General features: G+C 37.3%; 1 protein-coding gene across 1 annotated transcript in view; it reads right to left on the minus strand.

Moving 5' to 3' along the window:
* Nucleotides 2,362-18,487, minus strand: part of LOC109724185 (TVP38/TMEM64 family membrane protein slr0305-like) — a 32,485-nt gene continuing 16,359 nt past the window's right edge. Inside the window, exons 7-9 of the mRNA XM_020252916.1 lie at nt 6,195-6,287; nt 3,889-3,919; nt 2,362-2,831 (exon numbers count right to left, since the gene is read on the minus strand). Coding sequence (XP_020108505.1) covers nt 2,644-2,831; nt 3,889-3,919; nt 6,195-6,287 — 312 coding nt within the window. The 3' untranslated portion in view covers nt 2,362-2,643. The remainder of the gene's footprint in view (nt 2,832-3,888; nt 3,920-6,194; nt 6,288-18,487) is intronic.

Below are 18,487 nucleotides of genomic sequence, written 5' to 3' on the forward strand. Positions count from 1 at the left end.
AGAATGAGACACTTTATGTTGTGGCATTAGTGAACATAATGAATGCTAAAGAATGAGATACTTTGTGTTGTGGCATGTGTGAACATGGCATCCTCATAGTTGAGGACTCTCTCATAGTTGAGGATTGGATTGTTGAGGATTGGATCATACTCACTTGTAAGTCTTGACTTGAGGGCAATAGCTCCCTCTCAAGCGATGAGCTCCGGTGTTGCCATCACTGGGTTATAGTTTCCCCAGAGGACAATCCCGTTGGGTTGTAAGAGTTTCTCCCCGATAGTAGGGATTTGAGTTGGTGAGTTTTGGGCGAAACCTACGGGTTAGCCGAGAGGATTGGGTATTGAGAGTGGTAATTGACATGCATCATGAGCATCATATATTGTTAGCATTCTTGTTCAGGCATAGTAGCTGCATTTGTTTAGTATGGTTACCTATCTATTTGTTTCTTCTACTTATGCCTGATTTGGACCTAGTGGGAAAGTCGGCGGGGTCGGCGGCCGAACCCACTGGGAACTTTCTTGTAGTTCTCACCCCACTATTTTCACAAATCCAGGTCCGAGCGAGGCGGTCGAGGACCATGGCAAGGGTATCGCACCCTAGCTAGTGACTACCCGAGTATAGTACCTACCTTGTCATTATCATCTTTTGTTTATGATGAGCAAATGTATTAATGATGTATAAATGTAAAAAACTTATGTTTTAGATGATAATCATGTGGTGTATATGAAAGAATGAAAGAATGTAAATGGTTATATGCATGTATTTGATTAAAAGTAATCATAGTACTTGTATGGATGTTATAGTGTAGAACTTTCACTTTGGTTATTGCTTGCCCTCTCGCAAGCCATGTATATCTATATTTCCGCTTGCGCAAATTTATATACATGTTGATAGGTGTTGAGCCTTGGGCGGGCAGGGGAGGTGCTGTCTGTCCGGCGTCTGTTGACGTGTCCGAACCGACCAAATCGGCGGTCCCGGGGCGTGACAAATAGTGTAAATTGGAGAAGGAAGAAAGAAAACAGAAAGTGTAAATTTTACGTAAGTAGTGCAACTTTGTCCTAAAGAGTATAAATCTGATCCCGAAGAGTGTAATTTTTATCTCAAAAAGTGCAACTTTCATTTAAAACAACAAAAAAACTTTTAAACAGTATAATTTTATTTTAATAGTGCAATTTCATCTTCTTCTTTCTTCTTCTATAATTTTTTGTCTTTATTTTTTTTTCTTCCTTCTTCAATAATTTTTTTTAGTCACGCCTCTCCGCCAACAGCCATGGCGTCGGCAACGACGCCGCTAAGAACCCCCTCGCTTCGAGGTTGCGGCACTGCAACAACCTCCGCGGCATTGGCGTCGGCGGAGAGGCGGTAGAGGAGGCGGAGGAAAAGGGAAAGGCCGAGGGCGAGAAGAGCGGGAAAGGGCGAGAGAGGGTGAGAGAGATGTCATCATCGAAGACCATGGAGGAGGGTCGGAGAGGGAAAAAAAAAAAAAGTCGCGGCGCGATCTCAGCGGGGTCGGAGGCGAGAAAGGCGAGAGTGTGCGCGGGCGAGAGCGAGGGTATGAGGGTGAGAGGCGAGGCGGGCCGTTTCCGCCTCTACCTCTGCCTCCGCTGCCTTCTTCGAGGAGAGAAANAAAAAAGAGAGAAAAAAAATAATAATGATATTTTGATTAGTTTACTGAAAATTCGGACTGAATTTATAAAATCGAAAAAAACCGCCCAATTTTTGCAAAACCTCAAAATTTATGAATTTTTTATGCAAATTGGCCTTGAATATAAACTACCGCCTCCATCATGTTATATCCTAAATCCTAAATAGTCCAACAAAAGAGAGCTATGGACAAAAGCTAATTGGGTATATAAAGTGAAAGAAGGGCAAAAAGCATACCCTCATGAATTCTATTGATGATGTTATATAGTACAAAAAATGAGTCTAATATAGTAAAAATGTCTAATATAGTAACAATATAACTAGGCATCTCATATTATATAATTCTACTCTAAATATGTCATAATATATAATATCCTTATATAGCATGAGATTCTAAATATGTCGTCACATAAAGGCAACCTATACCTTGTACGAATAACTTGGGGTGAGGTGTTTTGGACAACTCGCTCAGGCCAATTATTTATTTATAGTCGTTACAAAACAACTCGTTTCCCTAATAATAGTTTACATCTAAAGTTAACAATTATTCCATACTTTTGGGCTTACTATTCGAAATAATGGAAAAGTGCAGGATTCAAATTATTTCAACTTTTTATGCAAGAGAAATATTAAGACAAGTCGAGCGTGTTATTTTGTAAATTAGGCAAGTTACAATGGAAGATCAAAAAATATATATACATAGAATTAAACAAAAAAAAAGGAGGAAAAAAAAATAAATTTCCTTCAATAATGCCAGGTTAGACAAATAAACCAGAATATCATTTAATCTGTGCGTTCAACTTGCCTGTAAAATAAAAAATAACAAGAAACAACTAACATCTGAGCATGAGGTAGTGTAGTTGGCAAGGGAGATATTCTAGCCACCTCAACAACAGAATTATGCATACAAAGTGAGCTACTAACCCTATTGTGAAACTCATATGATGCTAAAATTATATTAAAAAAAAAAAAAGACAAGAATTTACATGTTAAATAATGGATTCACTTCTCGTGATCGTCGTTCGAAGGGTCGATCTTGATGACGAGAGGTTGGTGTAGATCCGACGGAGGAGCCGTCACGGTGACAGGTAGTTGAGGGGTGACTAAGACGCTACCGACATCTGGGTTCTCAGCCAATGCTTTATCTAAAGAAGCCTTTGCGACTTTCGTCACAATTACCACCAGGATCACTGTACAATTATAAAATCACAAGGTAAATATTCATGTATTGCACATGAAAGTTGATTTGTAAGAGTCTTGCAACACGCCAGTGCACTTAACAAAAGTATAAAAACTATCATTCATTATACGCCTACTCTTGCTTTACATCCATGCAGGCGTCGAGTATCTAAATGCCTTGCTCAAATTTACAGTTACATGAGGAATTGAATATATACGTCGTAGAGGTGCAATCGAACAGGGTAAGAGCCAGGTAACACACACCGGTTCCAAGTCAATAATTTGAATTAGTAGGAAAATGGACTTGTGCCCTCCTATTTTTTCTTTTTTCTTTTTCCTTCGTTTTTTGTTCCGGATGCGACGGGTCTGGAAAGGGTTCAAACATAAAAGCCCGTCTACTATCAGGTCGGCAATGGGTCAATACAGGGGCCAATATAATGAGAAGAAATAACAAAAAAATAGACCTTATTTGAAAATATAAGTAGTTTATAACATATTGAGAGCTTATCCTTGCATAAATATCCATCCACTTAATCCTGCAAGAAATGTCCATTTCATCTTTGAAGTGGAGAAATGTCTAAATTTACCCCTTATCAAACTAATAGAAAGAACTAAGAAAAATTGTTACTAGAAAAAACAATAAAGAAAAGAAAATATCATTGAAAACAACTATGGCTGAAAAAGAAAAAAATATATATAAGATATGAAAACAGGTGGAATCTATACTCAAGTATCGAATAGGAGAACCAGGTTCAGGTCGGACCTAGGCTGAAATGGAGCATCTAATCTATTAAACCCAGACCATGATATGAAATTTTTATGGTTCCCATTTTATACCACACACCAATCCATTCAAACTCAGGTGATTGGGCCAGTGTTAGATAATCAGGCCTAGGTCGCATCTCTACTCTTAACTGATCACATGGTTTTCATGCTTTAATGGAGACAAATCAGAAGTAATACTTCCCACTAGAACTCATGCAGGTGTATATTATGTGTACCTTGTAAACCAATTTGATAGAAGGCATCTATCAAGGACTTTAGGATTATAAATGAAACAGCACTTACCAGATACTATAAAGCCCGATATTATGAGCACCTGAAATAATTGAGAGAAGAAATTTGTCAAGAAGTAATACAGGACAGTAAAGTAATGCACGACACAATTGCTGAGCACAAAGTGAACAGAAATGTGCAAAAAAAAAAACAACGAAAAGATGGCTTATTGTCAAAATAAAACAATGCTAGGTGAGAGTCTTATAAGAAAGATACAAACAAGTATGTTGCATCTATATTGTCAGAAATATGGTAAACTTTTGGAACATATTTGTTTACAAAATGTATATGACATCAAGTCCAAGAAAGGACAAAATGAGGCTTAGCTTTTGTATATTTCTGTGCAATTGGATTATTAAGCAACTTGGCCTAGTTTGGCATGTAGAAAAGCTAGGATAGGATACACACATTCGCTAACATAATACAGCACTAACAGACTTGACATATCCTAGTTTGGCTGAGATCTTTGATAGGCTATTTTTTGAACATTTTGCTTGTATCATCTTTAACAAAAAAAGAAATTGGTGGTTGAGAAATTGGCTCACCTATAAGAAGAACAAATTTTTCGATAGACCGCAAGTTAGTTCAAACTGAGGAATAGATTTGTTGCTTGGAATCAACAAGACCCAATTGTTACCAACTATGATCAACCAAGTGAAAGCAAAATTCACAGACAACGATGATGTTTAGTAGAGTTTCTATAAAAACTTAAGCTGCTAGGCAGGGTGTCAATATTTTAAACAGAGCACTCCTTTTATCTTAAGGCCTATTATATGATTCTCCTGCTAGAAATCAAACTCAAAACCTCTAGCTATGATACATGAAAAATAATTGATTTCCCTGAAAGATTAAGCTCTTCATAAATAATGATATGCATTACATATTGTAAAATAAGATCGAGAAAATAATAGGTGCAATCACACACAAGTTGAGGCTCAAATATTTATTCGATTCATAATGGATCATATTTCAAAAGATTAATTTATAACCATCAGATCCACCACATTAACCTTATAACAAACATGAATCCAAGTTTACCCTTGAAAATAGTAGAATAGAAGATCAATTTAGAACCATCAGATCCAACACATTAACCTAATAACAAACATGAATCCAACCCATGGATCAATAGTTTACCCTTAAAAATAGTAAAATAGAAACTAATCCACCAAATGGGGTCAAATTAGATCCAAATTATGCTGGTTGATTGCGGTCGATTTGACCAAAGTGTCAAACTAAAAACAAACTCGGCCAGACTCAATTTTTCTTTCCTCAAAATTGTATCAAGGTTTGGTCAAGATGTTTTCTAAATGAGAAAGCAGGTATTAGTACTTTACAACCAGAACTCTCTCTTTAAATTACTGTCTATCCAAAGGACACATAAGAAACTGCAAGTTTTTCATTCAGGAATAACTCTCCCTCTTGGGATGTCTTCTACCTCACTATTTAGCTTCCCTTACTGGTGCACTAAATTTTGTCCATTAGAAGTAATCAAACTGCCTAAGACAATCCTAAAATATCTTTCTCTAAATTAACTACTACTAAGTTGCAATGCCATGTTCTATCTTCTCTTTTTGGCGAACTTATAACTAATGTTTTTAATCTAACGAATCAAGAAGAGATTATCTGTTAATTTTTCACTCCATCAATATTCATGTCTTATTACTTTGCAGTAATGTACGCTAAATCATTAGTACTCGAAACCAAAATGCATTACAACTTTACAAATTCTATGAATGTCCTCCAGAAGGCTCCATTAGATTTAGTAATGGTATGCAGCAATTGCATACGGTACAAAAATCTGTTTTTGTCCTGCTTTAGTTTCTATAAAATGCATTATCCTTAATCTTGCACCTAGTAGATTTTCTAGAAATACCTTGTGCTGACAATTATTAGCATGAAGTTAGCATGCCAGGAGCACACTGCACTTTACCGGCACAGGGAGCAGGACTACGGCACAAAAATTCTTGATAAAGAGAAAATGCAAATGTTTCTAAAGAGATTTTGATCTATCAACATAATCTAGTAACCAAGGTGTATGTATTTTCATGCTATCTGACAACTAAACCAACAACTATTTGAAATTTTGAATACAAGTAATTGGATCAAAATAAAACTTGCATCCCACAATATAAAAGTTGATAGTTCAAAATACAGATCATTAGAGACAAATCTGAACCAGCAATTATGATGTGAAGATATCTGTTTGTTTCAAACGTTAATTGATAACAATGGCTAAGTCTGCAAATATGTTCACAACATTCAGCAGAAAAATGGATTTGCAAGTACAATGATCATAGAAGTTTAAAGGAACTTACCAAGCGGGTGGTCGAAATCTCACTCCATCCATGAGTCACATCAGCCAGATCCTTTAAAGTTGTTCCAACATATACTAATGCAAGAGTGATTGGCTGTTCAAGTCAACACTATACATCAAAAATCCTTCTGAAATCAATGTCTTTCAGCAACCAAAAAAAAAAAGAAAGAAGAAGAGATCTGCTACAGTGAGTACCATCTTTTCCTAACTTCCAAATTATAGGTTACATATGAACATAACAGTGAAATGCAACCCTTGACTTACCTAGCATCACACTACATAGCACAAGATAAGCAAACCACAAGATGCTAGAAATTTTAAGAAATAGATTAAAAATTTATAGACAATAAAAGGCAATGACATTTGTTTATCGATCCTAAATTTATTGATACAAAAATATATTTGACGATAAACTAGTACGAATGCATTGCATCTGCAGTACAACAAGAATAGTAAAATAGCACAAAAAGAGAATTATTGACATGGATTTCCTCAGAAATCTGTTCCAATCGGCCTATTCCTATTAGGATTAGGGTTTCTTCTTAATATTTCTTTATATTAGGATTATTTTTATATGTTTTAATTTCATTCGATTATGTTAGTATTCCTCAAATTATGGTTTTCAGGATCTTATAAATAAAAGACCAAACACCCCCTTTGAATTCATCAATTAATTCCATCAATTAAGAAGAGATTTTAGGGTTCTACCTTAGGCCATGAGTAGAATATCGTACCAAATCCAATCTGCCAAACAGCAGCAAAGCAAGAAAGGCAAATGAAACTATTAAATCCTAAAGCATCTTTTATGTATGTTCAGAATGATAAATGCAGCAATTTATTTCTCAATGGCAATTGAGAAGCAGGAGAATCATAAAAAGAAATTTTAACTTCCAGGGGCACACATATTCTCATACTCTTCAGGCTAAACAACAATTTACCCCTCTTAAGGTTTAATGCATTTGCACTCTGAGACCCTTGTGTTTTAAACGTTGCTCATTGGTATCTTGTAATTTTATTTTTCATGCACCCTACAACCAATGTTTGACCCAGTCCAAAGACCAGTATGGTCAACCTAATATATACAACCAGAATAGGTAGAAAACCAGAAAAAAGAAAAAAATAAAAATAAAATAAAAAAGAGGCTTAAAACCGGCCTAACCAACTAGTTGAACCGCACAGGCTCAGATAAACCAGTTTTTTATTAATCTAAGGAAAAGCCTATTGTTTAGAAGAGGATCAAACATACATCCTATGGTGAACAAATATACAGGTACTAGCTAGTAGAGCCAACCGTTCACTATGATAATACCTAGAATGATATATATATATATATATATATATATATATATATAGAGAGAGAGAGAGAGAGAGAGAGAGAGAGCTAGGCTAGTATACTATCGGTAGCACGGAACCCTCCGTGCTACCAAGTTGTTTTCAATTATACAGTTTCCAAATCGACGATCAGCTCTATTAGACTTAATCTACACTATTGAAAGTATTTGGAAACTAAATTCCATAATTTTTCCGCATCATTTGGCTAGTGATCAAAAGGTCTCAAAATTGACAATTTTAATGGTAGATGTCATGCGTTTGTAAGTTTAACGGTATAAAACAATCCAAATCTGATGAAATTTTTATAGAAATTTTTTTTTCACTATTTAGAGTAAGATCAGTACCTCTGATCTTAAATTCAAGTCTTTTATCATCATTTTTTATGAGATTTTTTTTTTCAGCCGTTCATTTTTAGGCTACTTGTTTGATAGGTAAATGATGCCGAAAAATTATGAAATTTAGTTTCCAAATACTTTCAATGGTGTAGATCAAGTCTAACGGAACCGATCGTCAATTTGAAAGCCGCATCATTGAAAACAAATTGTTAGCACGGAGGCTTCCGTTATACCGATAGTATACCAGCCTCTCTCTCTCTCTCTCTCTCTCTCTCTCTCTCTCTCTCTCTCTCTCTACTTATTATATAGTTATATTAATATATAGATCTGGGCTATATACTATAATAACACAAATTATTGGTGCTATTAGGTATTCGGCCCTTAGATGAAAAAAATGTACGGTTATGATGATGTGGCCCCTAGAGTTGAGTAAGTTATTGGTTTAGTAATATAATCTAACGGATGAAAATAGTTAAAGAGTTAAATCTAATGGTGGAAAACTCGATAGCACCAAATCCTTGTGCTATCGATAGTATTCCAGCCGGACTCATAATATATATATATATATAACAAGTGACTATTTATATATATATTCTTAGATATGTAAACTTTTTATTTTGTTTGATTATTTCACGGTTCGGCCCTTGAACTGCTCACCTCTCCTATTCAATGATCAATTTGGTTCTCTGAACATTGCTTGGGACCCGCATTTATATAGGGTAGTAAAGTGATACATATTACAAACTACAAGGTTATAAAGTGCAGATTATAGAATGGTGATATGTTATATTTCACTGCCTTGTGATTTCAAATGTACCACTCTGTTACCCATTTAACAGTAGGTCCATATACTGAACAAAATAAAACAACAAGATAGGAAAGTGCAAACTTTTAAGCCACAAGGCGGTAAAGTGAAAATGTGTTAAACCATAGAAGGGCAAAACGAAGTTCACCCTACAGTAAGCAATAAGGCCAAACAAAACAACTACGAGTCTAAGACCATCAAGAAGAAACATCACCTTCACCAACATTCCAAAGATTTGAGACCAATACTAAATTATCAACAAGACTTGTAAAGGCTTCACTCTCAATAAAGAGAAGATCTCAAGTGATACATTTCAGGAACCAATCTGTTAATATCAGATTATAGTTACAGAAACCAACATTCATTACATATGGCTATGAAATGTATTCATTAAACACCCAATCAAATTCGTTATCAGGGAAGAGTTAACACCTCAAAATGGTGTAACAAAACCCTACTTGCTCTCCTAAAAATTTTCACTACTAAACACTGACTCGTAACATAAGTCCGACTTGTAATTCAAATATAAATTTTGAATTCAAATTCAAATTTATATTTCAGATTTTGAAATTTAATTTTGCAATTCAAATTTATGTTTTGAATTTAAATTTTAAAATCAAAATCATATTTTGGATTTGAAATTTAAATTTAACTTACAGATTTTAAATTCAAAATTCATATTCGCACTCAAATCTAGTATTCAAATTTAAATCTTAATTTTGAATATCAAATTTGAAATGCAAAATATGGATTTAAATTAGAAACTCAAATTCAAATTTTGAATTTCAACTCAAATTTCTAATTCAGTTTTAAATCGAAATTGACGTTTCAAACTCAAAATCAGCTGTCTTCAAATTCAAATTCATTTTTAGATTTTGAACTCAAAATGAAAAGAAAATTTAAATTACAAATTCAAATTCAAATTCAAATTCAAATTTGAATTTCAATACAAATATTAAGATTAAATTTTAATTTTAAATTTAAAATTGTGAATTTGAATTTCAATTTTAGATTTTGATGTTTAGTTTCAAATGCAAATTTTGAATTCAAACTTAAATACTTCAATTTTTACATTAAAAATAAATTCTGAATTTGAAACTAAGTTTAAATTTGAAATTTTTTAAACAATCCAATCCTTATCTTAAAAGCATCAAACACTCGATTGGATTACCATTTGTTCGATCTAGTGCTAGTCCCTTTATATGCAAGAATTAGACATTTGAGTACAAATCTTGAGACATTTTGGAACGTAAGCATGAGATCAAGCTTCCAAGAGCCAAAATCAAGCTCAATGAGCAAACACTTGTGGAGATCGCAACTCCGCGAGCATTAGCCCTTCAGAGGTGTAGCCTTGCGAGCAACCTCATTTATGCTATTGAGTATCGAAAAAGGTGATGGATGCAACGGACGACTCCAAAAGGTTGATGGATGCAATGGACACAACCCATGAGGCAACAGCACAAGCTAGAACCGGACTGTGTGTGGGTCGATGGAATTGGATAATATACCAATTAGTCATATCGTGGAAAAATTGCTGCATATGTTAGCGAGTTGAACATACTATTGTACAGTTCATATCCTTATAGAGGCATAATAGTTGTAGCGTATTTGATCCCATGATATTCTTGTTACTTGATATTGTTTATTATTGTAATTCCTTTACAATTATGTCTCATTTAGATAGACCTACTGAGTGCAGATCGCCCTTCTTAGAGGTTGCACCAGTGGAAACAATTTTATATAGTTCTCACTCCTATTTGTTGTTGCTTTTCTATCATAGATTCAACCTCAACAGAGGACGCACAGGATAGGAGAAAGGCTGTTGCGAGTCAGATAGTCTCTCGCCCCTTTTTGATAGCAAGACTTTAGAGGTTAAACTTTGATGTAATTAAGTGATGTATAGATAAGGGATGTACTACACTACCCAAACCAGCTCGGCCCAGCTCGGTACTTCGGGCCATGCTAGGCAGCTCCCTGCAACCTTGTCGGCCCCGTGCCCTAGCAAGGCTTGTTCCGAAATAAGCGCGAGCCATGCTAGGCCGAGGGGATAGCCCGCGGCCCGGCATGGCATGGCCCGAGCCGCAAGGCTACCTAGCTATTGTCGGGCCTGAAGTCTTTGGAAGAAGAGCCTTCCTTAGGAGAAGATCCTCGTAGACCAGGCCTTTCTCCCAAGGATTCTTCTCCCAACGTTTGCAAACCTTGGAAGAAGAGAGACCTTGGGAAGTAGCTTTTTTTGGTCGCATGGACCAAAAAATATTTTGGTCCATTGGACCAAAACCCACTCACCAAGTCCAAAAGTTTTTTAAATGTTAAAATATTATAAATTTAAATTAATTTTTGTTATTTGATAATTGTTCTTACAAATGTTAATTTTTTGATCAAAATATAGATTTACATAGGAGAATTTTAACCTTTCATATTTTTAATTTTATATATGTGACGCCCCGACTTCCCAAGGGGTCACCCATCCTAGGATTACTCCCTTCCTAACACGCTTAACTCTCTTAACCTCTTGGGTCTAGCCACCGCCAAAAATGCTTAAGCCGGGTTAAGAATTTAGCCCTATTATATTTTATATATAGGACTACCTGGAGTCTCACAATCTCCCCCCCCTTTAAGCCCTGACGTCCTCGTCAGGCTCAGACTCACAAATATCAGGCGATGTGAGACTCATCTCGCTAGCCTCAACCGACCTTATGGGGGAGCCGCGCTCTACCCACAATAGTTAACAGCATGAGAGCCTCGCTCTCCCAGCTGTATAACCCTGGCTCAGCCGAGACTCATCTCACACTTCCGGCTGATAATTGGCTCTGATACCAACTGTGACGCCCCGACTTCCCAAGGGGTCACCCATCCTAGGATTACTCCCGTCCTAGCACGCTTAACTCTCTTAACCTCTTGGGCCCGGCCATCGCCCAAAATGCTTAAGCCGGGTTAAGAGTTTAGCCCTATTATATCTTATATATAGGACTACCTGGGGTCTCACAATATATTTTACAAAAAATCAAAAAATAAAAAAAGTGGGCTAGGAATGGCCTGTGCTTATAGGGCCGAAGAGCTATGCTAGGCAGGGAGCCTAAAAGATCTAGCCTGCCCTGAATTTGGAGCTGGGCCTGCCCCCGACCGGTTTTGGCCCGCATGAATGTAGGTTATGCCGGCCGGCACGGCCCACATAACATCTCTATGTTTAGGGGACATGTCCATATCACATTTTGGCTTAGAAATGTAAAGATGTTGTAAATTTGATGTAATTAATAGTTACTTTGCTTTTGATGACCATCAACTTATATTTCAACTTATATATTCTGTGGTATACGAGAGGAATATATTGGTTGTTGTTTTGACACTTTCTTTGTATGTACGGGAAGACCTTGTCCACACGATGGGTCTATGCATGTGCTCGGTCAAGCTTCCACAGTGGCTCAAAGCGTGACAGATTAATATGGTATCAGAGCAATAGAAGACTATTGTAGATGGTCCTAGCAAACCTAGGTGTAAGAGTAACCTTATGGACTTGGGAATGCGAGAGAATAGGATTACATGTGGAACTTGGCAAAAGGTAAATAATTGCATCGAGTTGGTGTGATGCTGTCTCCAACAATTTATTGGAGACCAATCGAAGGTATTACGTCTTCTTTTCATTTGATAATCCAGGTATTGCGTCTTCTTTTCATTTGATAATCCTATTGGCGGCCAACAACATAGTGTCAAGAGTTGGGAAGAAGTGCCCTTCAATGACTTTTTTTTACATTATGTGTTTAGTGGAGTCAATCTATTGGGTCATTTGATTGACCGATATGTTGTGTTCCAAGAAATAGCGATGGCATCATGTAGGCAACCCCAGAGAAGGTCTATGCAACATGGCCAAAGTTCTCGAATCGCTAGGATCTGAGAACTTTGCGACCAACTAGCCACATTGGTTGGTGTGGCCAAGAGGCAAGCAAAAACTATGTCAACAAGCAGAAGCCTCACGCCGATAGAACGAACATATGGAAAGGCTCGAGGAACTTACTCATAGGTCAAGATCCGTCTCCCCCACCCATGCTGACCCGAAATGCCAAAGGAGCCACAGTGAAAAACCAGTCCTTCCTGCCCGAGTCGCCGACTCCGACAACTAGTGTGTGCCTTGGCAAGCACCGCCCCGACTACCCCAAGTTGTTGCACCAATAATGATAGCTTTCCCCGCTGCAGTATTAGAAACCGAGCAGGAGCAAATGCTTGCCCGTTTGGAGAAGTTTTGAAAATGTAAGCTCCAATCTTTTGATGGAGAGGATCCAGATCCGTGGGTGGCTTGAGAAGTGGGTCATCCACATGGTAAAGTGACTCATTTTCTTGAAGAGGTGGCGGTGGGCCTAAATTTGTGATGATCCAAAGACTGATTCAGCAGTAGGGGTGAGCATAATTCAGCTCAAACTGGACACCAAATCAAACCAACCAAGATAAGTCGGTTCAGTTTCGATTTTATATAATTCAGTTCGGTTCGGTTCTAAAAGTAAAGAACCGAAAAAAAATCGAATAAACCAAAATTTTATTAATTTAGGGGGAGTTTGGCCACGTTTCTATAGAAGCGGGCTGTGTTTTACACCCATTTGTATCCATTTGGGGGGAAAAAAAGCATGTGTTGCATTATGAGGACATAATTATTGCGACATGGGGTGGAAACGCACAAGAAATTGGAGCGGTACTTCTGCGTAAGGAAAAAACTTCAAAAATCTTGCAATCCCATTCTTGCCCTTACATAGAAATCAAAGTAATTCGAGATATTATTGCCTATGACTTATGTAGTATTTTAATTAATTTGAATCTGGTTCTGAATTATGTAAACATTTTTATAATTATGTTAACTTTTTTGAAGTCGCGACAATTTATTTTTTTATTATACAATTTGTAATAAAACTATTGTGGCAACAAGTAATTTATAAAATAGATTTTTGTACATCATTTTCTTCATAATTTGTCCTCATTTTCAATTTAAGACTTTAAAAAATTATTATTTGACAAATTAGAATGGAGGGTATTTTGGTAATGTTAGCTCTATAAGCATTTTCAGTACTTCATTAGAATATTTACCAAACAATTTTCTATACTCTACAGTACTCTTATAATTAAATCAACCAAACACTACAGCTTTTTTCAACATTATAGCACTATATTCCATAGTACTTTTTTAACAATATATCTAAAAGCCTGGCCAAACCACAGTTAGTTAATTCGGATTCGGCAAAAATTCGGCACGGATATAATACGCATAAAATTCGTTTTCTAATTTTTAAATTCGTTGAAAAATTCGGCTTAAAAAAGGGATTCGGTATAAAATATAAAATATAAGATATAAAATATAAGATAATTTATATTTAAAAATAAAAATTATAAGTTTTTTATTCATATTTTCAATAATTCGCGAATAATTCGGCTGGCCCAAAAATTCGCGAATAATTCTCTTTCTTTGGGAAAAATTCGTAAACGGACCGTTTAATTCGGATTTTCAATAATTCGCGAATAATTCGCGAATTAACTAACTAGGCTAGCTAGTTGTTGCCTCTCTTGCCATGATCCCTAGCCTTTCCCGCTGTGAAAGGCTCTGAAAAAAAAATCAACAAAATCGAGGGCGTGAGAACTATTAATCAATAGTTCACAGTGGGCAAGTCGCTGACCTTAGCGAAATACCCCACTAGGCTAAATGAGGCATAGATATGATATATGAAGTATAAAANCTACTCCCGTCCTAGCACGCTTAACTCTCTTAACCTCTTAGGCCTTGCCACCACCCAAAATGCTTAAGCCGGGTTAAGAGTTTTAGCCATATTATATCTTATATATAGGACAATTTGGGGTCTCACAATATATTAGTCTAAAATTTACAAAAAATTATAATATTTAATTTTAAATAATAAATAAATAATTAGAGGTATTAAGTTATATTATCTTTAGATTAATGATTTTTAACATAAAATTAATCATGATTATATTTTAGTTTTAGCAGTTTAAAAAGAACCAAATAAAAAATATTTTACACAAACCAAATAAACCGAACCGAACCAACCAAATTATTTCGGTTCAGATTTGGTTCGTCATGCTTCTAATTTCGGTCAAGTGGGTTTTAAAAAAACTGCAAAAACTGAACTGAACTTAATCAACAGATGCTCACCCCTAAGCAGGAGTCACTTGAGATAACTATAAGATTGTTCGAGACCTTTCCTCAAAGTGTCAAATGTCAATTAGAGCAGGATTTGCAAAAGCTTCAGCAAAGGGATACGAAGGGGAGTTCGCGCGCATAGTAAATTGTATTCTGCATGTGGTGTGCAATGATGAGCATAAGGCCCGAATGTTCAAGGGTGGATTAAGGCCGGAATTTACCATGTCGTCCAATCTCTAAACCTTCAAACATATTAAGAAGTGGTGGATGGGCGCTCCTTATCAAAAAGGGAGTGAAAAGCCAATGAAAGAGAAAAAGAAATGAGCGTTCGGTGGAGAGCTTGCATGGTCAGTAGAACTCGAGGAGGGCCACGAAGCACCCGCTCATGCAATCTCGGCGGAAAGCTCGCATGGTCAATAGAACTCGAGGAGGGCCACGACGCACTTGCTCATGCAATCTGGAACAGTTGTGCCACCTACAGGCAAAGTGCCTTAGGGGTGTGTCCCCATTTCAGCCCCATCTTCCGCCGCAGCCCCTTCGACCCCTAGAGGGGCTGTAGGGATTCCACCCGCCTATGTTCCGGCTATATTCCCTTTTGCATCATGTTAGCAGATGCCAAGTACTCCCGTACATCTGCGGCGCAAGCACATGAGTTGTCGACATGAGGCGACGTCATTGCAGATATCATTTTGATTAATGACATAAGAATTAGAACAATATTTGATACGGGTGTGTCGCATTCATTTATAAACTGGTCATTTGCTATATTGCATGTAATAAAATTGGTTCAACTACCATATTTATGAAGGGTTCAAGTGCCTGATCATATCTTGCATGTCACTAAGTTAGGTGATTGGATTGCCCTTCTTGCTCGGTTGAGTTAGGTTTTTGGATAAGGATTTAAGTGCCGTGGCACGGGGTCGTGCCGGAAACTTGTTGGCACGGTACGGCACGGTGCGTGCCGAGCCGTGCCGATGCGTGCCGGTCAAAAAAATTCTTGTGTGCCGACACATAATAGCATGAAATATTTATTTTCTTTAGCAACAAAATATTCTAACTATTTATTATGTTTTTTTATCACATCGTTTGAACTTTATTGAGGAAATTACTTACTAATTTAAAGAATAGAGGGTTTTGAGCTGTGTCATCGACACGGAGTCTATATCGTGCCGGTATCTTTTTGGCACGGTACGGCACTGTAAATACGGCCCGTGCCGACGGGCACTTAAAACCTTGTTTTTGGATTATGCACGCGAACTTCTTGGTAGTGAAATGACAAAAAAGATTTGATGTAGTGTTGGGTATGGATTGGCTCAATATATATTACACTACAATTGATTGCAAAAGTATGGTGACTTTCCGTTCACCAGGACAAGAGTCATCTGCGAAAGTTGTAAGAGCTCTGTCTTTGCCATGACGATTTCTACGTCTCGAGTCAAACGTTTGATGAATAGTGGATGTGTAGCCCTTTGGCGACGGTGGTAGAAAAGCATAGGGAGATTCCGAAGCTCGAGGACATTCCCATAATCCAAGAGTTTTTCGACGCATTCCAAGCAGAGTTGCTGACTATAGCGCTAGACAAAAAGATCGAATTTGTCATTGACTTGGTTTCCGGGACCATGTCGATCTCCAAAGCACCATATAGGATGGCACCAGCGGAACTGGGAGAGTTGCAAGTACAACTTCAAGATCTTTTCGAGAAAGACTTCATAAAGCCGACTATGCATGGACTATCGTGAACTTAATAGAGTCACGATTAAGAATAAGTATCGATTGCCTCGAATTGATGACCTATTCGACCAACTTCAAGGATTCTGGTTGTACTCAAAGATTGACTTCCAGTCGAATTACATCAATTACGATCAAACCGAAGGATGTGCACAAGGCAATGTAACACGGTATAGTCATTATAAGTTTACTATTATGCCGTTTAGGCTTACAAATGCCCTAGCAGCATTTATGAATTAAATAAGCCGTGTCTTCGAACTTTTCTTGGACTGTTTCGTTATGGTCTTCATCGACGGTATTGTGATCTACTCCCGAAGCAACAAAAAGCACGAAGAACATTTGAGGCAAGTTTTGTAAGTTCATTTGGAGAATAAGTTATTCGTGAGGTTAAAGAACTGCAACTTTTGGCTTGGTGAAGATGCCTTCTTGGTGAAGATTGGCCCTAACCAACAAACATCACCAAATTCGAAGTTTTCTGGCCTCGCAGGATATTATTGATGATTTGTGGAAGTATTCACGAGAACTTCCACTCCACTTACTCACCTCACGCATAAAGGGACATGGATCAATGAGTGTGAAAAAAAAAATTGAGGAATTGAAGAACAAGTTGACAACGGCTCTGATTCTTGCATTATCGATCACGGAAGAAGGTTCTATGATATACAGTGACGCAACGTGTAGTGGGCTTGGATGTCTTCTTATGCAACACGAGAAGGTCATTGGCTACATCTCCCGTTAATTGAAGAATTGTGAGAGAAATTATCCAACTCACAAATTGGAGCTCACTATAGTGATTTTCGCCCTCATTACTTCTATATGCAAGCACTGCAAGATTTAGATCGATCACAAAAGCCTCAAATATCTATTCACACAGAAAGAGCTAAACTTAAGGGAGCGCAAGTGGCTGAAGTTGCAAAAATCATGATGCCACCATCTTGTACCACCCAGAAAAGGCGAACGTGATGGCAGATGCGCTATGTCAAAAATCTGTGAAAAATTTAACTACGATGATTACAAGTCAATCGCCGCTACTTGAGGAGATACTACAGTTCGAATTAGAGGTTGTGACACCTGATGCCCTAAACAAGACTGTTGACCATGATGAAGCAACCAACTATATTGGAAAGGATTAAAGAGAAGTAGGATGCAGACCCGGACCTTCAAAATGTACCATCTGGTATTGAAGAGACTGACTCGAAGATCCGAGAAGAGATTCTACGAGAAGCACACCAATTGCCAAATAAAATCCATCCAAACGACACTAAAATGTATAAGGATTTGAAGACACATTATTGGTGGCACAAAATGGAGAGGAATATTGGATGATATATAGCTCAATGCCTTATATGTTAACAAGTGAAAGTGGAACACCAACTCCCGGTGAGCAAACTTCAATGTTTGCCTATCCTTCTCTAGATATGGGATAACATTATTACGGATTTTGTAGTTGAGTTGCTGCGATCTCAAGCCGGCCATGACACAATTTGGATGGTGGCAGACCGACTAACCAAATCCACTCCTTATCCCTACACCACATGGTCGAGGAATAAGCTAGCGCAAGTCTACCTCGACGATGTTGTGTGCCTATATGGAGTTCCAACGTCAATTGTCTCGAATCGATATCCCCAATTTGTAAATCAGTTTTGGAGGAGTTTGCGCGAGACATTGGGCACTCAACTCAATTTTAGCATGGCCTTTAACCCCAATGTGGACAATCGAAGAGAACTATTCAGATTCTTGAAGATATATTGAGAGCATGCATTCTTGACTATAGGAGTGGATGGCATCGATACTTGCCAATGGTAGAATTTACTTATTATAAAAGTTTCAATTCGAGTATCGGGATGGCTCTGTATGAAGCTTTGTATAGAAGGTCAGGTCGATCTCCTTTCCATTGGAGCAAGTCGACGAAAGGATGACGTTAGGTCCAGATGTGGTTCAAGAAGCCGACGAGAAGG

Source organism: Ananas comosus, linkage group 18, assembly GCF_001540865.1.
Source record: "Ananas comosus cultivar F153 linkage group 18, ASM154086v1, whole genome shotgun sequence".
NCBI classification, from domain to species: Eukaryota; Viridiplantae; Streptophyta; class Magnoliopsida; order Poales; family Bromeliaceae; genus Ananas; species Ananas comosus.